The sequence below is a fragment of the Typopeltis vanoorti genome, chromosome 17 (genome assembly GCF_054136105.1).
Source record: "Typopeltis vanoorti isolate ZY-2024b chromosome 17, IOZ_Tvanoo_1.0, whole genome shotgun sequence".
Classification (NCBI taxonomy): Eukaryota; Metazoa; Arthropoda; class Arachnida; order Uropygi; family Thelyphonidae; genus Typopeltis; species Typopeltis vanoorti.
In genome coordinates, this window is record NC_143565.1 from 59113428 (window position 1) to 59130589 (window position 17162).

At 35.2% G+C, this 17162-nt stretch overlaps 1 protein-coding gene across 1 annotated transcript in view; it reads right to left on the bottom strand.

Moving 5' to 3' along the window:
• Kif3C (Kinesin family member 3C) overlaps positions 1 to 17162 on the bottom strand; it is a 685271-nt gene that overhangs the window by 663983 nt on the left and 4126 nt on the right. Inside the window, exon 2 of the mRNA XM_090406914.1 lies at positions 4767 to 4863. Coding sequence (XP_090263040.1) covers positions 4767 to 4841 — 75 coding nt within the window. The 5' untranslated portion in view covers positions 4842 to 4863. The remainder of the gene's footprint in view (positions 1 to 4766; positions 4864 to 17162) is intronic.

Sequence of the window (17162 nt, forward strand, 5' to 3'; positions counted from 1 at the left end):
GAGACCACAGATATGAGAGTCCTGAGAATGATTATAGGTGTGAACAGATGGCATCAATGGCAATATCATATTAAAAATGAGGATATTAGGAAAGAACTTGACATTGTCAGCATCCAGGAATGCGTTAGCAGAGCTAATCTTAGGTGGTATGGTCACTTAAACAGAATGGGCAAGGAAAGATTAGCAAAACAAGTGTTCTCTGCCAGGTTGGCAGCAAAACGACCCAGAGGAAGACCAAGATATAGGTGGATTGATACGGTACAAAATGCTTTAGATGATAGAAATATAAGATCTGATAATGTTGGAGTCTTGACAAGTAACAGACTGATTTGGAGGAAAATTGTGGATAGGAAATTAATAATGATGCAATTTTTTTCATGTAGTACTATCATATCCTGTACACCCCTTGAGGGTACATGGCAGGAATTTGATGATGATGATGATGATGAGTATAAATCACTGCATCGTATAATTCCACCATGGCCATGATGGCTTCATGACCTAGTCAGTCAAACTTGACATCCTGTCTCTTGGGGATACTGAAGAAATTGTGTACCTTTTCAATTATGCCGATGCAATTTCTTATTTCAGTCACAGATACAACATTTCCAATTGCCAAATTGAAACTACATGATGCGCAATGAACATATAAAGCTTGTCGATATATAGCTGATATGTGAGATTGGGCACAATTAAACTTTCCGCTCATTGATGAGGCACCGTCATAACCTTGCCGACATAAATATGACAAATCGATGCCATAATTATTTAAGCTTTCTAATATTTTGTCGGATACATTTTTTCCTGTGGTGCTTGTTACAGGAACAAATTGTAAAAATTGTTCACAAACTTTGTTTTCATTTTCTTCATCTATATACCTGACACACAAGGAAAGATGTTCAGTGGTAGAAATATCACATGTTTCATAGGCATGAATTGAAAAACATTTCGTTGAATTAATTTTTTCGATCAAACGGTTCAAAATGATTTCATTACATGCATTTATAATTTGATTTTGTATGTTCCAGCTAACGTAGGTAGCATTTTTGGCAGAATGTTTAAAATGTTCAGCCAAGTTTTTGTTGCCCGCATTGATTCTCATTCTTAACAAAGCTCGAAAATTCCCTTCAATGGCGATTGGCTCCTGTTCAAATGAAAATTCTCCATAATCATGATGTCCTCTCAAGGATATATTTTGCCGACCACATAAAATTACTGTTTTTATAATCGGCTCTAATTGTTTCCAATTAACTGCAGCTTGTGATGCACTATCTACATCAATTTGTCAATTGATTGGAATACATTTTCCATCTCGAATATTGTTTAGCCTTTCGTAAGTCATAACAGCCGTTATATGATATTTTGTTTTTTGATGATTATTAAATTTTTCAATTGTTTTCTTCCAATTATTATACCCTTGCATAACTAACTGCCCAGGTATTTCAGAATTAGATTTTCCAATATTAGCAGGTGCAAAAAACACACAATATTTACAGTACTCACTATTTTAAACTTGCGAGTACACAAGCCATGTAAATTTTTCAAACCATGTGTATTGAAAACTTCAGTTGTGAATTGCAGCACCGGTTGCAGGAAAATTAAAATTTGGTTCTGATTTCCACAACTTTTTCACAACATCTAAATTATCATCAGAATTAAATGTTTGTTCTTTCAAAAATGCGATGTCATGCGATGTTCTGGATAATTCGATGGTTTTGTCAGACCTATGACTGGGGAAACTGAATCCAAATCGGTATTGACAATATTAATAGCGCCAACATTGCTACTAACACTGGAATCATTCTTTTTTGGTTTTTTTGAAATAGTTCAATAAAATACTCTGCGTACGTTTTTCAGCCATAATTTGAAGCACAAAATCCAAAAAACAAAATAAAATGTTTTACAAATTTAACTTTAAAATTTTAATTTTAACTTAAATGTTATTGAAGAATTTACGTATGGTAAGGTTACTTACTCTTCAGAGATGGAAAGAAGTTTCAAGTTCAAGACATGCTTTTCAACAAACTCAATGCAAAACAGCACAGAATACGAACGTATCGCACACAACCTATTACTGAGCATCGGCAATGATTGGCCAATACATGATACCTGCGATCCTCTCTGGCCCGGCTCGGACAGCATTTCTTACCCATTCTAAGCCCAAGGACAAGTAAAATGCCTAAAACAATTCTATGGATCACTAATTATGTAATTTTTTTAAAAACGTATGTGGGGATTACCAACATTTGGGAAAAACTGTGCCATTTATAACATAATAAATCTAAAAGCATGTTTTGAATATATATGGAAACATAATTAACTTGGATGTAAACAATTAAAAGTGTATCATCATCGAACAAAGTTTTAATTTTTATTAAACAAATAAATAACATGATATAATTATTTATTATTTACTTTTAATGACATAAATGAGCTTTTCTTGCAAGTTGCTGGCTATCTGGCTCAATATTGGTCAACTTCAGAAAAAGATCGGCGCACACTAAGACGAATTCTGTATTTTGTTTTTATTTGAAGAAGCAATGAAAATCCTTTCTCACAAAGATAGGTTGCAGAAAACTGCATGATGATTTGCGATGCTTCTTCAGATAATTTGGGAAATTCACTTCTCAGTGAAGGCAAGATCCAGAATTGAGCCAAACCATGATCACGGAATTGCATTTTAGGCCCACTGTCACTTGAAAGTTCAATTAGCTGTTCTTTTTTTTTGATAATGAAAGGTCGTTCTCGTGACTGCAAGCGTGAAATGGATCATGAACCCACAGAAATTTCTTATAAAAGTTATTCGGAAAATATGTTTCCAAATTCTGTTTCAGAGTTTTGAGGTGGACACAAACGCTTTCCCAATGGTTAAATTCTAAACTAATAAGTTTCGGGGCCCTATACAAAATAACCAATTGAATTTACTTTTTGAACAGGGAAGCTCCAAACCTCACCATTCCTTTCATCACGCGTTCGAAATCAGGCTGCTGTTGATATTGATTTATATACACATTCAAAACTGTAACCAATTGTTGAATAATAACACAATAATGTAGGCATAATTACCTTAAAGGGAGAAAAGTCACAATACAGAAAAATGTTCCTAACAAATTAACCAATTGTATTTACCTTTGAATGAGATCCACTGGTCAAGTGTCCAGCAAGTCAGCAAATCTTTCCTTTCATTCAGCATATTAATATTATCGCATTGAAATTGATGGGAATTCTGTGGATTCCCATCTGTGGATTCATTACAGACCTCTTTCTCTTCAGAAACTACACACAAACTGTCATTACAGACTCGTTTTGTATTATTACTGTCATCCAAGCTATTTTTCAGTTTAAAGAAGGTACCAATGTACTTATCCATAATTGAGATATTGCATTTACTCGAATATAATTCATACGCCTGATTTTACTTTTAAAAAAAAGAAATTAAAGTTTCGCATATACTTCACAAATGAAAAAAAGCTGAAACATGTTCAGAGCAGGAGATAGTAACTTGCTCCCGCAGTAAACAACACACCCTCCTCAATAGCCACTATATTGCAGAGGCAAGAAAAACAAGTACTTTTTTTATGTCAGTGAATAAGGTACCAGCAGTCTGTGTAATATATTTCTCAACAAATAGTGCAATTAGAGACAACTGGGATAAAAATGACAGTAATTAATGAATCACATGTCCTTCATACAGAAACTATGCTGTATAGACTCAAGCAAAACCATATGTTGCACCAGCAAACACAATATCTAACTAAAAACTATTGTTATTAATTAGATGTGTGTGAGTTTGCCTACCCCAAGCAGTTCTACCGAATAAAGTTAAGTTCAACCGAAGGTGTTAAAATTCACAAACGTGTTAAAACTAAGAAATATATATATATAGTGAATGTTGTTATGGCAGTTTCACATATGGAATTTGGTTGAAGAGAGTTAGCATTTCAACTGAACTGGGAGCTTGCTTTTATCTTTCAGTTGCACGATTTCCTAAAAATATACCTTACATATGACACAACCAAAATAGAAAAATGAATTTTAATTAGGAAAAGTATTTTGGAAAATCACAACATACTTTGTCCAAGTATTACTTAGCACTTCTGATGATATATTGAGCCTTGGTTGAAGGAGGAAACCCTTCAACAATAAAAATCAATAAACAACAAGCAATTGGTTGAAATGTGGTCATGTGGACAACACATGTTCACTTCAAATCTGACAAAACAGCAAGGGAAAGTGGAAGCAATAAAGCCATATTGTTGTTCACTTAACACCTCTTTTATTACTCATCATTCTGCCACTACAAATTAAAATACTGGCAGAATGTTCATTCCATGAATATTCTGCCGCTATTTTCATTATTTTTTAAGTATCCATTTTATTTCAATAATTTTTACTTACTTATTCAATTTTAATTTATTTTGTTTGGATAATTAAAATATATATATTTATTTCGTTAATTTAAGTCTGCCTGTGGACCACATGTCCCATCGTCGTAGACCACAGGTTGAGAAACACTGCTATAGGGTACTCTCACCTTATGTGACCCCTAATTCATAAGTAGTATAGAAATAGAAGACATGACACAACATAAATCAAAAAATGAATTTTAATTAGGAAAAGTATTTTGAAAAATTTTTAGTGTTTTTTAACTTTTTCTTTTTGGGGGGGGGGGGGCCAGGACCTCTTGTCCCCCTCCCTGGGTGTGCCACTGTGTGTGTGTGCATGCAATGGTATATAAATATATAAAAATATATAAAACTGCTTACTTTGCATTTTAAATCTTTTTCCCTTTGATTTAAGGGACGGCATCGAACTATAACTTTCACTGTTTCACAAGCCATAACTTCAATATTAAATCATCAGCTGACAAAATAAAATAAAATGAAATTTTAAATTAAACATAAAAAAATTTTAGATTAAAAGGTTGGAATTTACATACAGCTATACAATAAAAAAGTATAATGATGATTATGTTCTCACATGAGAAAGATAAACAGCTGTGAACTATTTTTTTTTTTTTACTTACGGCCATGGAGTCACAAGACTCATCGTGGGAGGTCAACACAAAGTCTATCATATCACTCCTTAAACACATTCACCATCCTCTCAGGCGAAAAACTTCTTACCATTTTACTCACCACTCCCTTCTTCTTGCTCCTTCCCCATGTTCTACTATATGAAAAATCTCCTCCGTGCTAACATGATAATAATCATATCTCCCCCCCCCTTTGTCTTCCATCCACCAAACTATGCAGTCTGTATGCCCTCAGTCTATCTTCATAATCAATATTGCACAGTTCTGATATCATTTTTGTTATATATATATATATCAGCACCCTCATCAAGGTTACTTCATCCCCTACAAATCCCCATGTCCAGATCTGAGCACAGAAATCCAGATATGATCTGATCAAAGCTTTATCTGATGGGACACAACACTTATCTCTCATGGACAACATCCTCCTCAACACTGCAGTAATTCTCTGAGATGTCTTCACAACCTTTACAATATGTCCTCAGAACTTCAAATCTCTATCTGCAATCATCCCAAGATTCCTTATTTCCTCTACTTCTTCAGGTATAACTCCACATCTGTGGATCACAAATTTTAAAACTTTACATTTAGCTGCATTAAACTGACATCCCCATTTGTCTGCTCACCTTTCCAGCTTATTTGAATTCTCTTGAAGAGCCAAAACATCAGCGATATTACCAGTGGTGAGCTATAAGGGGCTCATGAAAGCCCTTTGTTACATTTTTCTCAAATTTGCAAACCCCTTGTTCTTCTTGTTTAATAATCTTGTAGAACTAGAAAATACCACCGTGGAATGTATACATGCTACTATAATTGCTACTTTAAATTCATATGGATTTTCTGATAACTATATAAAAAATCATTTCATTGCATTTTGAGCTAGTGTACTGTTAGGAAACAAATCAGGTGTTGCAATCAAACTTCTACAAAAATTTCCCAACGTTGTGATTTGGCATTGCGCTCATCATTTACACTTAGCATTAGACAATTCGATAAAAAACATTAAAGAAATAAATCATTTTGAAATATTTATTTATAAATTATATGCTTTTTAACATCAATCACCAAAAAATCAACGAGAATTAGATACAATTTCAAAAGACCTTGGTATCGAAATTTTAAAGATCAGCCATGTGTTTGGACTCCGATGGGCAGCTTGCAGTTTACGAACGGCTCTTGCTTTATGGAGAAATTACCCAGCTTTATGCAAGTATTTTGCATCGAACAATAAACATAAGGGCTTTTTAAACAGACTTTTCAATTTAGAATTTTTAAAAGATCTAGCATTAATGATCGATATCCTACAGAAATTATCGTATCTATCAGAAGCTCTACAAAGTCGCAATATAAGTATTATAAGGGCTAGGTTAAGGCTTTTTTTTTTTTTTTTATCAATGATGCAAGCCCTTTGTTAAAATTTCCATAGCTCACCACTGGCTATTACTAATAGCTCTCCCAAGCTTCACATCAACTGAACATCTCCCTATTAGTCTGGTGACAGTATCATTGAAACTAATAACCAAGGAATCAAATGAGAAATACAACTGAAAGAGATTATCAAAAAAAGTAAAAATAAGGTAGCAGAGCAGTTGTGCAATTACAAGAGGGGGGGGGTCTGGAAAGTTCTGATAAATACCTAGAACAAAAATGATATTAAAGCAACTGATATAACCAAAAGAAACAACATATCTTAAAACTCTTTAACCCCCATGTTTCATCAAATTGTAATAATTTGTTCTTTTTATTTTAGGATATATAAGACATAAAATTAATTAATTTTTGTTCTAGATCAGAATTTTCCAGACTGCCCCTCCCCCCCTTATATTATTATAATAAAGCTATGAAAGTGACTGACATACACTGAAGGAAAATTTTGAATATGAGAGACTTGCACTATGATTCCTGGAAAATCTCAAGTATTTCTTTAATTAAAAAGAAGAAAATTATTTTGGATGAATGACTTTGTTAGAACTTTGTTAGATGGAGACAATGGTTCGGTCACCAGACCAATGATATAGGGAGATGTTCAATGATTGCTCTATTAGAATATTTCATCATGGTAAACAAAGTTTTACTCCTAAGAGAGAGAGAGATGAGGAGGAGTAAGAATTAGAAGTGAACAAGATGAGATTTCACAAAGTGTTTAAAATAATGTGCTAAGTAACTCGCATTACAATTGACCTGCCTGTTCAATGAGACTTGGAGGAAATGGAAGTGTCTCCAAGATAGTGTTGTTGTATGAGAAAGGTGGTAGCAGGCCATTAAACTATGAACCAGTTGGTGTTTATTCTGTTACTGTTAAGCTTCTTAACAAATTAGTAACTGCTCACATACAGCACTGAACTAATGAGGGTAACATTATTTGTGAAATTAGCATGAATATGTTAAGAGGCACTCTTGATTCAGTAATCCCGTAGCATCTTATAATAAAGTACCAAGAGTGGTTTATATGAGGAAAATCATATACTGCAATTTTTCTGGAGGTGCAAGTATGTCACATGACATGTTAATGTTTAAGTTGTCGTCTGGTTGTCTGTGCAATTTAGGTATAGGCTTTATATGTCCTGTTCCTGCTCTGCAGATGAAGTTGATCTTTCCATCTTAATCTTGGACGTCCACGGTCTCTCTTTTTCCTGTAGGTTTATATTCTAGTGCTAGTTTAGGAATCCTATTGCTATTGATCCTTTCCATGTGGTGTAGCCAATTTTGCTGGTATTTGTCTATTTCCTGTATGATGTTTTTTTGTATCTAATCATTCTCTTATTTCTGTTAATCTCTTTTTAAGACCTCTCCTGGGACTCACTAATCTAGTGAGTCCCAAGAGAGGTCTTAAAAACTTCATCTGTGCTGCTTCCAATCTTTGTCTGTTTCTTTGTTTTAGAATCCAAGTTTTACTTCCAAATTTGATAGATGTTTTAGAGGTCATATTATGTAATCTTAATTGAGTTTCCTTAGTCATTTGTTTTCCAAAATTTCTTTTAATTATGCCATTCATTTTATTGTAAATTTGTAGTCTTGCTTCCATTTGTGAATCAGTATTGCAAGATTATATTTCCTAAGTATTCAAATTCCATAACTTGTTGTCTTATTTTATTGTTAAGCGTAATTTTGACTTTTTGAATCGTGTTTCCACACATTGCCGTAGCTTTTGTTTTTTGTTTCAGAGATTTTCATTTAAAATTGTTTTGTTATTTCATTTAGATGGATAGTTGCAATTTGGAGTTTATCTTCTGAATTTGAAATTAGTACTTGATCATCTGCATGAAGTGTTGTGTCCTAATTTACGATTTCTACTCTAATCTTACAAATTCCCATTATCTATATTCTTTTAACTTCTATGCCCGAGATTTTACCAAAACTTATACCAATATCTAAGTTATTGCTCCCCGTAGTACCCCTAATATTTGTATTTATACTGCGCCTTTTGGGATATTTAGTTTAGGATATTACATACATAAACAAGGAGAAAGAACTCAAATATATCTGAAAGTGTAACTATTGCAGTCGTGACACTTAACTCGATTCTCAACTTAAATTTTCTGCGTGACTAAGTACAATATTTTCAAGTGGTTATCAACTGCACCATTTATGTTGTCATAAATAGGGAGAAAGTCAATCTCGAATATATCTCTTAGTATTTAAATATTATTGCAGTCGTGACTCTTAATCTCTTTCCTCAACGTTAAACTTCCCGCGTGATTAGGTACGATGATTTTAAGCGGTGCATTGGATTAGCAACATCAGACAACTCTTTTATCATTGAACAAAAGGTTTATTAAGTTTCTAAACATGGTACAATTCAAATACTAAACTAAAATACTTAAAGACTAACATTAAATTATTACAAGCAAGCAATATGGCTATTTGTGATTATGCCGCCATACACATTAATTCATAAATTCACCTGATGTGAACAAATTAGATCAATTCACACTATCTGATTATTCATACTGAAGTAGATTAACAAATTATTCACTGCTAACACATACTTGTGACATTTCAATTATTTTATACATTACATTAGCATTCAATTCTTAGGATACGTAATTACTTAATTCACACTATTCCGTTATACCGTTATTTGCACTAAACACACAATTATGTCATTTAAATATCTTGTGCAATATAATAGACATGCAAAAATACCTTAGGACTCCTAATCATTCACAAATCTTTAACACTAGTCAATCTACACATAACACATTCTATCATATACTAAAGTCCTAGTATAACTTCAACAGTTCTGTATTGGAATCACAATACTTTTCACAGACAAATTTCTAGCTAACATAGGTTCTGATTTACAGTACCTTTCTTGAGCTTTTCGTATGGGCCTTTATTCTTTTCCAAACGAACCTCTGGTATAACTTCTTGTAACTCTGGAATACTTTAACACACATATATTTGCTCTACTATTAGCAACGAGGACATCGATCTCTTTACAGCTTTCTGCTTTGCGTAGTTATCACTAGCGTCGAAACGAAGAAGATCCCTCCTTTTCTAGGACTCTATGGCAATTTTTTTCTTTGCTTCCTACTCGGGAAACAGGAATCGAAATCCCACTCACTTTCATTTGTGTTGTGACGAGGAGATATCACCCCTGTCGCCACTCAGGAAAACCTCGTGAACTCCACCGGAACCAAAACCAAACTCCAAGGTCAAAAGCGACTATCCAAAAAAGTGTCCCCCCAGGGGGGTTACCAACCCTTTTATAGCTGCTCCCCTAACGGCACCTTTTCTTACTTCCTTTCTCCTCCTTCTGCTTGTTTTTTTTTTTTATCATCGACCAAGTAGGATGGCGTTTTCCCGCTAAACGTCATTTGATCGGCAAGCCCGTTCTCAATGTTTCAATCTGGGGATCGGCCCTAAGCGATAGCTTTGCTTTTCTTGTGCTAGCCTGACTTAATCCCCTTTCAAACTTTTTCTATGAATTCTACTTAATAGCTTAATCTCTCACATAACGTATTTTATGACTCGCCCCGTTCTACTTATTTACTTAACTCTCATTTTTAATCGTATTACAATATTAATCTATACTTTCCTTTGTTAGCTACTTATTTAGTTAGAATTCCTTATTTTAAGTCATATTACGATATTAATACATTCCTTCCTTTATCAGCTACTTTAGCAACAACCCTTACATTTTATACATATTACTGGATGCAAGAAATTTTCCATTAAATAATTCATTTTTTTATGCAGGGGTTTTAATTTATGATATTTATTCTTCATGTTACACCATGATAGCTGAGAATACTATATTCCTAAGATATCAGGTGTAACAGAAGTATTGTATTCAGCTGTATATTATTTGTTAGTTTAATTCCATCTTTGAGAGTTGTTTCCCATTCTTTTAGGATTCTGTTTATATAAATGTTGAACAGGATTGGGGATAAGCTGCAACCTTGTCTTACTCCTTTATTTATAGTTATAGGTTCTGATAATGTTCCATCTGCAAATGTGATGCAACGTTATATATAGACTTTCTAGTCTATATCTATATATCTCTATTGTATAGACTTTTTATTGCTTTAATTAATTGAGGAGGTATTTTATCATCTTGTAATATTTTCCAGAGTAGATTTCTGTTCAAGTGATAATATGCCTTTTCATGGTCAATAATTAGAAGAAAAGTGAGCAAGTTAAATTCTTTTCTTTTTTCTATGATGTGTTGTATTATGATAGAGGCATCTGTGTATTCTCTTCCTCTTCTAAAAACCACACTGTTCTTCTTCTAAATGATTTTCTGTTTATTTAATTAGTCTGTTCTTTAAGATGTTTGCATATAGCTTAGATTCCATTATCAAGAGAGTAATGGCTCTGTAATTTCCACATTTGTCCTTGGGACCTTTTTTTTGTGAATATTTATTACTACTCCAGTGTTGATATGATAGAGGTCTATAAACTTCTGAAAGGATGTTACAGGTACGAGGTAGATTCCAAAAGTTTTCGGCCTGACATTCAAAATTCGTACCAATTTTAAAACACCATGCATGAGACATAGCACCATCTATGGGGAGACTCCCTTCTTGTGTCATTCAGTTGAACGCACTCATTTAACTAACATGTGGCATGCTAAGTGGCTATAATGTTAAGAATTGAGTGCCGCGCTGTTATAACATTTTTCACCAAAGAAAGGCTATCTACATGTGCATATTTGAAAATTATGGAGACAACTACCGTGTTTCAATACAAACTTTAGTTTAATATAAATAAAATCTACATTCGACGTTTCGACCTTTATGTCAAGGTCAACTTCTGGAGCATACAACTATACACAGAAAACAAACTACACTACAATCAAACTTGTTTGTTAAAGATACTGACCAACAGCTACAACAATTGTTGGCCTGACTTCTGGAGAAAAAAAAAAAAAAATTATACATCAATGCTAGAGTCCTATTATTAGTGTTATCTGTGTTGTAGAAATACATTGGGCGCAACAACAGGTATCTATCTATATACATATATTAACATCCTGATTATACTTGTACATTCCAGCCAGTTGGTATGAAATGGTGTCTAATACTAGCTGAAGATTGGCTAGAGTCCTGACTTATGCTGGATCTTATATATTAGGTAGGCTGAATGTGTGCATTCCAGATTCTTGGAATTTTTATGCCATCTTTGTTGTTGATATTTGGGTGGTTTATCAGGATTTCACAGGCTTCCTTAAATTTCCTTTCATACCAGGTTTTTGTGTGGGGTAAAGAGCGGGTGCTTTTCCAGTTGATTTGGTTTAAGGTGTTGAGCACGTGGTCTGAGAGGCCTGCTTCCCCATAATGGTTATATTTAATGTGTCTAATGTGTTCTTTCTTGCGTATAGGGATTGTCCATCCTGTTTCACCAATGTACGGTAAGTTACAGGTGCAGAGGATGCAACAGACTCCAGGATGTGCTAATGGGAGGAGAGGATCCTTGGAGAAGTTGAATATGTTTTTAAGCTTAGTGGGTGGTTTAAAGGTGGCATTGAGGTTATAATGTTGTAGGATTCTGTTGATTTTTTCTGATAACCCTTTAATGTATGGGATGGTTATGGTTTTACTGTAATCTAGATTTGTTTTTGTTGTTGTTTTATGGAGTATTTTATTAATAGCACTTCTGTTATAGCCATTATTTATGAATGTGTCGCTGATGATTTTTAGTTCTTGTTTCAGGGCTTGCTGGTTAGAGCAAATTGTTGTAGCTCTGTTTTTAAGGGTGTTAATGACTCCATATTTTTGTGATGGGTGGTGGTATGAATTAGCATGTATGTATTGGCCAGTGTGTGTCGGTTTTTGGTAGACCGTGAAGGATAGACTGCCTGAAGGAAGACATGTGACTAGTGTGTCTAGGAACGGGAGCGAATTTTGACTTACCAACTCCTTGAGTGTTTCCACTAATTTCTTGGCTAAGTGGTAATTGGGACTGTCTATTCTTTCCACAACTGGTCGAAGGGCACATTTTGTTTGTGTATTTTCGGGGACTCCATATATTCTGGGGGGGGGGGGGGGGTGCAGTGGGGTTTGAGTTTTTTAACCATGTCTGGTGGCCAAGAAGTGACGGACTTGAGTAGTTTCTCTGTTTTATCCTTTATCCTTATTGTTGGGTAAATTGTTATCAGCTACTAGTTGATTCATCTGAAGTACGTATGTTGACCTGTCAAGCACAACAGTGGCATTGCCTTTATCTGATTTCGTTATTATTATGTTTTGTATGGCTTTTAATGACTTAATTTCTGCAAGTTCTGTTTTTATGAGATTGTTCTGTTACATTACTAGTTTCTAATCGTATTTTATCGGCTATTTTGTTAGGTAGGGATCTGATGCCTCTTTCTATGTGGTAGATAAAATCCGATTTGTTTACCTTTTTAGGTGCTATTGCGTAATTAAGTCCTTTATTCAGTAGCGTAAGTTCGCCGTTGTTCAGGGTGGGGCTTGATAAGTTGATTACATGGTTCTTGCTTCCCAGCGGTTGGTTGCTCCTTGTCTCCCTTGTTTGTTGTTCATTGTTCATGTTTATTGGGGAGGAGGTCTTCTGACTGGATGGAATCCTGTGAATGGCCGCCATATTTTGCCATTGTTTCAAACTGTGGAATTTGGTCTTGAGTGTTTCTTTATTCTTTTCCACGGTACATTTGGCCGAATTGTCAGTAATTCTTTCAAGTACTTGTAGAATGTCTGGATTAATATAGTTCGATAGTTCAGATTGCAATTTTGAAACCAGATTTTGTGTTGTTGCTAGGTTTTGGCGGGCTGTGTGGATCTGTTCCTTTCTTTTAATCTTACATGGTGATCGAATGCATTTTTGAAAATTATATACACAACTACTGTGTTTGAATAAAAACTTTAGTTTAATATAACTAAAATCTACATTTGACGTTTCTACCTTTATGTCAAGGTCATCTTCTGAAGCATACAACTATACACAGAAAACAAACTACACAAACTGATTTATTAAAGATACTGACCAACCACTAAAACAATTGTTGGCCTGACCTCTTGTGAAAAAAAAAAAATTATACATCAATGCTAGAGTCCTATTATTAGTGTTATCTGTGTTGTAGAAATACATTGGGTGCAACAACAAGTATCTATCTATATACATATATTAACATCATGATTATATTTGTACATTCCAGCCAGTTGGTATGGAATGGTTTCTAATACTAGCTGAAGATTGGCTAGAGTCCTCACTTATGCTGGATTTTATATATTAGGTAGGCTGAATGTGGGCCATCCAGATCCTTGGAATTTTCATGCCATCTTTGTTGTTGATATTTGGATGGTTTATCAGGATTTTGCAGGCTTCCTTAAATTTCCTTTCATACCATGTTTTTGTGTGGTGTAAAGAGCGGGTGCTTTTCCAGTTGATTTGGTCTAAGGTGTTGAGTGCGTGGTCTGAGAGGCCTGCTTCCCCATAATGGCTATATTTAATGTGTTCTTTCTTGCATATAGGGATTGTCCGTCCTGTTTTACCATGTACAGTAAGTTACATGTGTAGAGGATGCAATAGATTCCAGGAAGTGCTAATGGGAGGAGAGGATCCTTAGAGGAGTTCAATATGGTGTTAGGTTTATTGGGTGGTTTAAAAGTGGCATTGAGGTTATAATGTTGTAGGATTCTGTTGATTTTTTCTGATAACCGTTTAATTTATGGGATGGCTATGGTTTTACTGTAATCTAGATTCGTTTTTGTTGTTGTTTTATGGAGTGTTTTATTAATAGTATTTTTGTTATAGCCATTATTTATGAATGTGTCGCTGATGATTTTTAGTTCTTGTTTCAGGGCTTGTTGGTTAGAGCAAATTGTTGTAGCTCTGTTTTTAAGGGTGTTAATGACTCCATAATTTTGTTTGTTTGATGGGTGGTGGTATGAATTAGCATGTATGTATTGCCCAGTGTGTGTCGGTTTTCGGTAGACCGTGATAAACACAAATACACCGATAAACACCAACAACTAGAAGAATCAACTAGTAGCCGATAACAACACACATAAAGTGGTAAATTATAACCCAACAAAAAGGATAAAGGATAAAACAGAGAAACTACTCAAGTCCGTCACTTCTTGGACACCAGACACGGTTAAAAAAAACTCAAACCGCACTATGCCCCCCCCCCTGCTCCAGAATATATATGGGGTCCCAAAAATACACAAACAAAATGTGCCCCTTCGACCAATCATGGAAGGAATAGACAGTCCCAATTACCACTTAGCCAAGAAATTAGCGGAAACACTCAAGGAGTTGGTAGGTCATCCCCCCCCTCCTACATAAAAAGCACACAACACTTTATAAACAAAATTAAAAACATAACACTCGACAAAGCCGACTTATTAGTCAGTTTCAATGTTTCTGCCCTTTTCACTAATGTCCCCATCAATGACACAATTCTCCTACTACAGAACGAATTTCTGCCCGACATTACAGCCCTCTTTGCCCATGTACTACAGTCCGGTTACTTCATGTGGCAAAACAAATTTTACCTATAAAAAGAAGGTACAGCCATGGGCTGACCACTATCCCCCCAATCGCTAACTTCTACATGGAAACCTTTGAGCAAAGGGTTGTTGATTTCGCCACGCTAAGATCGACAGTCTGGCTTAGATACATTGACAACGTGTTTGCGATCTGGCCGCACGGGCAACAAACACTAAACACATTCCTTAGCCACCTGAACAAACAACACGAACGCATACAATTTACCATCGAAATCGAAAATCAAAATTCACTCCCATTCCTATACACACTAGTCACATGTCTTCCTTCAGGCAGTCTATCCTTCACGGTCTACCAAAAACCGACACACACTGGCCAATACATACATGCTAATTCATACCACCATTTATCACAAAAATATGGAGTCATTAACACCCTTAAAAACAGAGCTACAACAATTTGCTCTCACCAACAAGCCCTGAAACAAGAACTAAAAATCATCAGCAACACATTCATAAATAATGGCTATAACAAAAATACTATTAATAAAATACTCCATAAAACAACAACAAAAACGAATCTAGATTACAGTAAAACCATAGCCATCCCATACATTAAAGGGTTATCAGAAAAAATCAACAGAATCCTACAACATTATAACCTCAATGCCACCTTTAAACCACCCACTGAATTTAAAACCATATTCAACTCCTCTGAGGATCCTCTCCTCCCATTAGCACATTATAGAGTGTATTGCATCTGCTGCACCTGTAACTTACCGTACATTGGTGAAACAGGATGGACAATCCCTATACATAAGAAAGAACACATTAGACACATTAAATATAACCATTATAGGGAAGCAGGCCTCTCAGACCACGGGCTCAACACCTTACACCAAATCAACTGGAAAAGCACACGCTCTTTATACCACACAAAAACCTGGTATGAAAGGAAATTTAAGGAAGCCTGTGAAATCCTGATAAACCACCCAAACATCAACAACAAAGATGGCATGAAAATTCCAAGGATCTGGATGGCCCACATTCAGCCTACCTAATATATAAAATCCAGCATAAGCCAGGACTCTAGCCAATCTTCAGCTAGTATTAGAAACCATTCCATACCAACTGGCTGGAATGTACAAGTATAATCATGATGTTAATATATGTATATAGATAGATACTTGTTGTTGCACCCAATGTATTTCTACAACCAACAGATAACACTAATAATAGGACTCTAGCATTGATATAATTTTTTTTTTTTTTTTTTTCACCAGAGGTCAGGCCAACAATTGTTGTAGCGGTTGGTCAGTATCTTTAACAAACCAGTTTGATTGTAGTGTAGCTTGTTTTCTGTGTATAGTTGTATGTTCCAGAAGATGACCTTGACATAAAAGTCGAAATGTCGAATGTAGATTTTAGTTATATGAAACCAAAGTTTTTATTCAAACATGGTCGTTGTCTCCATAATTTTGAAAAATGCATCCGTATCACTGTATATCCGTAGAAAGAAAGACTTTCTCCAACTGTTTTCAAGCAGCAATTGGGTGGTGTTTATGAGGAAGCTTTTCCTTCATATTCCACCACCAAGGAATGGGCTAAACAGTGTCATCCAGGAAGAGAGCATCATAGATGATCATCATAATGATCGGCCTGTGGAAGTGATAACTGAGGAATATGTCTCTCTTGTTGAAGAAGAACTTCTCAATGACAGACGACTGAAGCTCAAAGAAATCTCAGCAAGGCTGGTGCTTTCTATAACAAATGCCTTTTGCATCATTCATGAGAAGCTTCACAGAATGGAGGTCAGTGCAAAGTGGGTGGCCTGAGCATCATGTCAGAGCTTCAATTCAGAAAGAGCATCAGAGAGAAGTGCTGGAATCCATTGTCACTGGCGACGAAACCATGGTCCTTTATTATGATCCTCTTTCCAAAAGGGAATCCATGGAGTGGATCAAACCAGGCAAAGCACTGCAAGAAAAGCCAAGATCACTCAGTCCACTGAGAAGATCATAGTGAACTGAGTGACCTTGGCAATCTGTACTTTCAAGATCATTCTTGATCTTGAAAGCACAGACTATCAACAATCTTTTGGAATTGCCAGAGAATTCTCTTGATTGACTTCAGGGAAAGGAATACCACCATGAATGCAGAATGGTATGCTTTACTCTTCTCCTTTAGTCACACAAACTGTGTGACTATAGGAG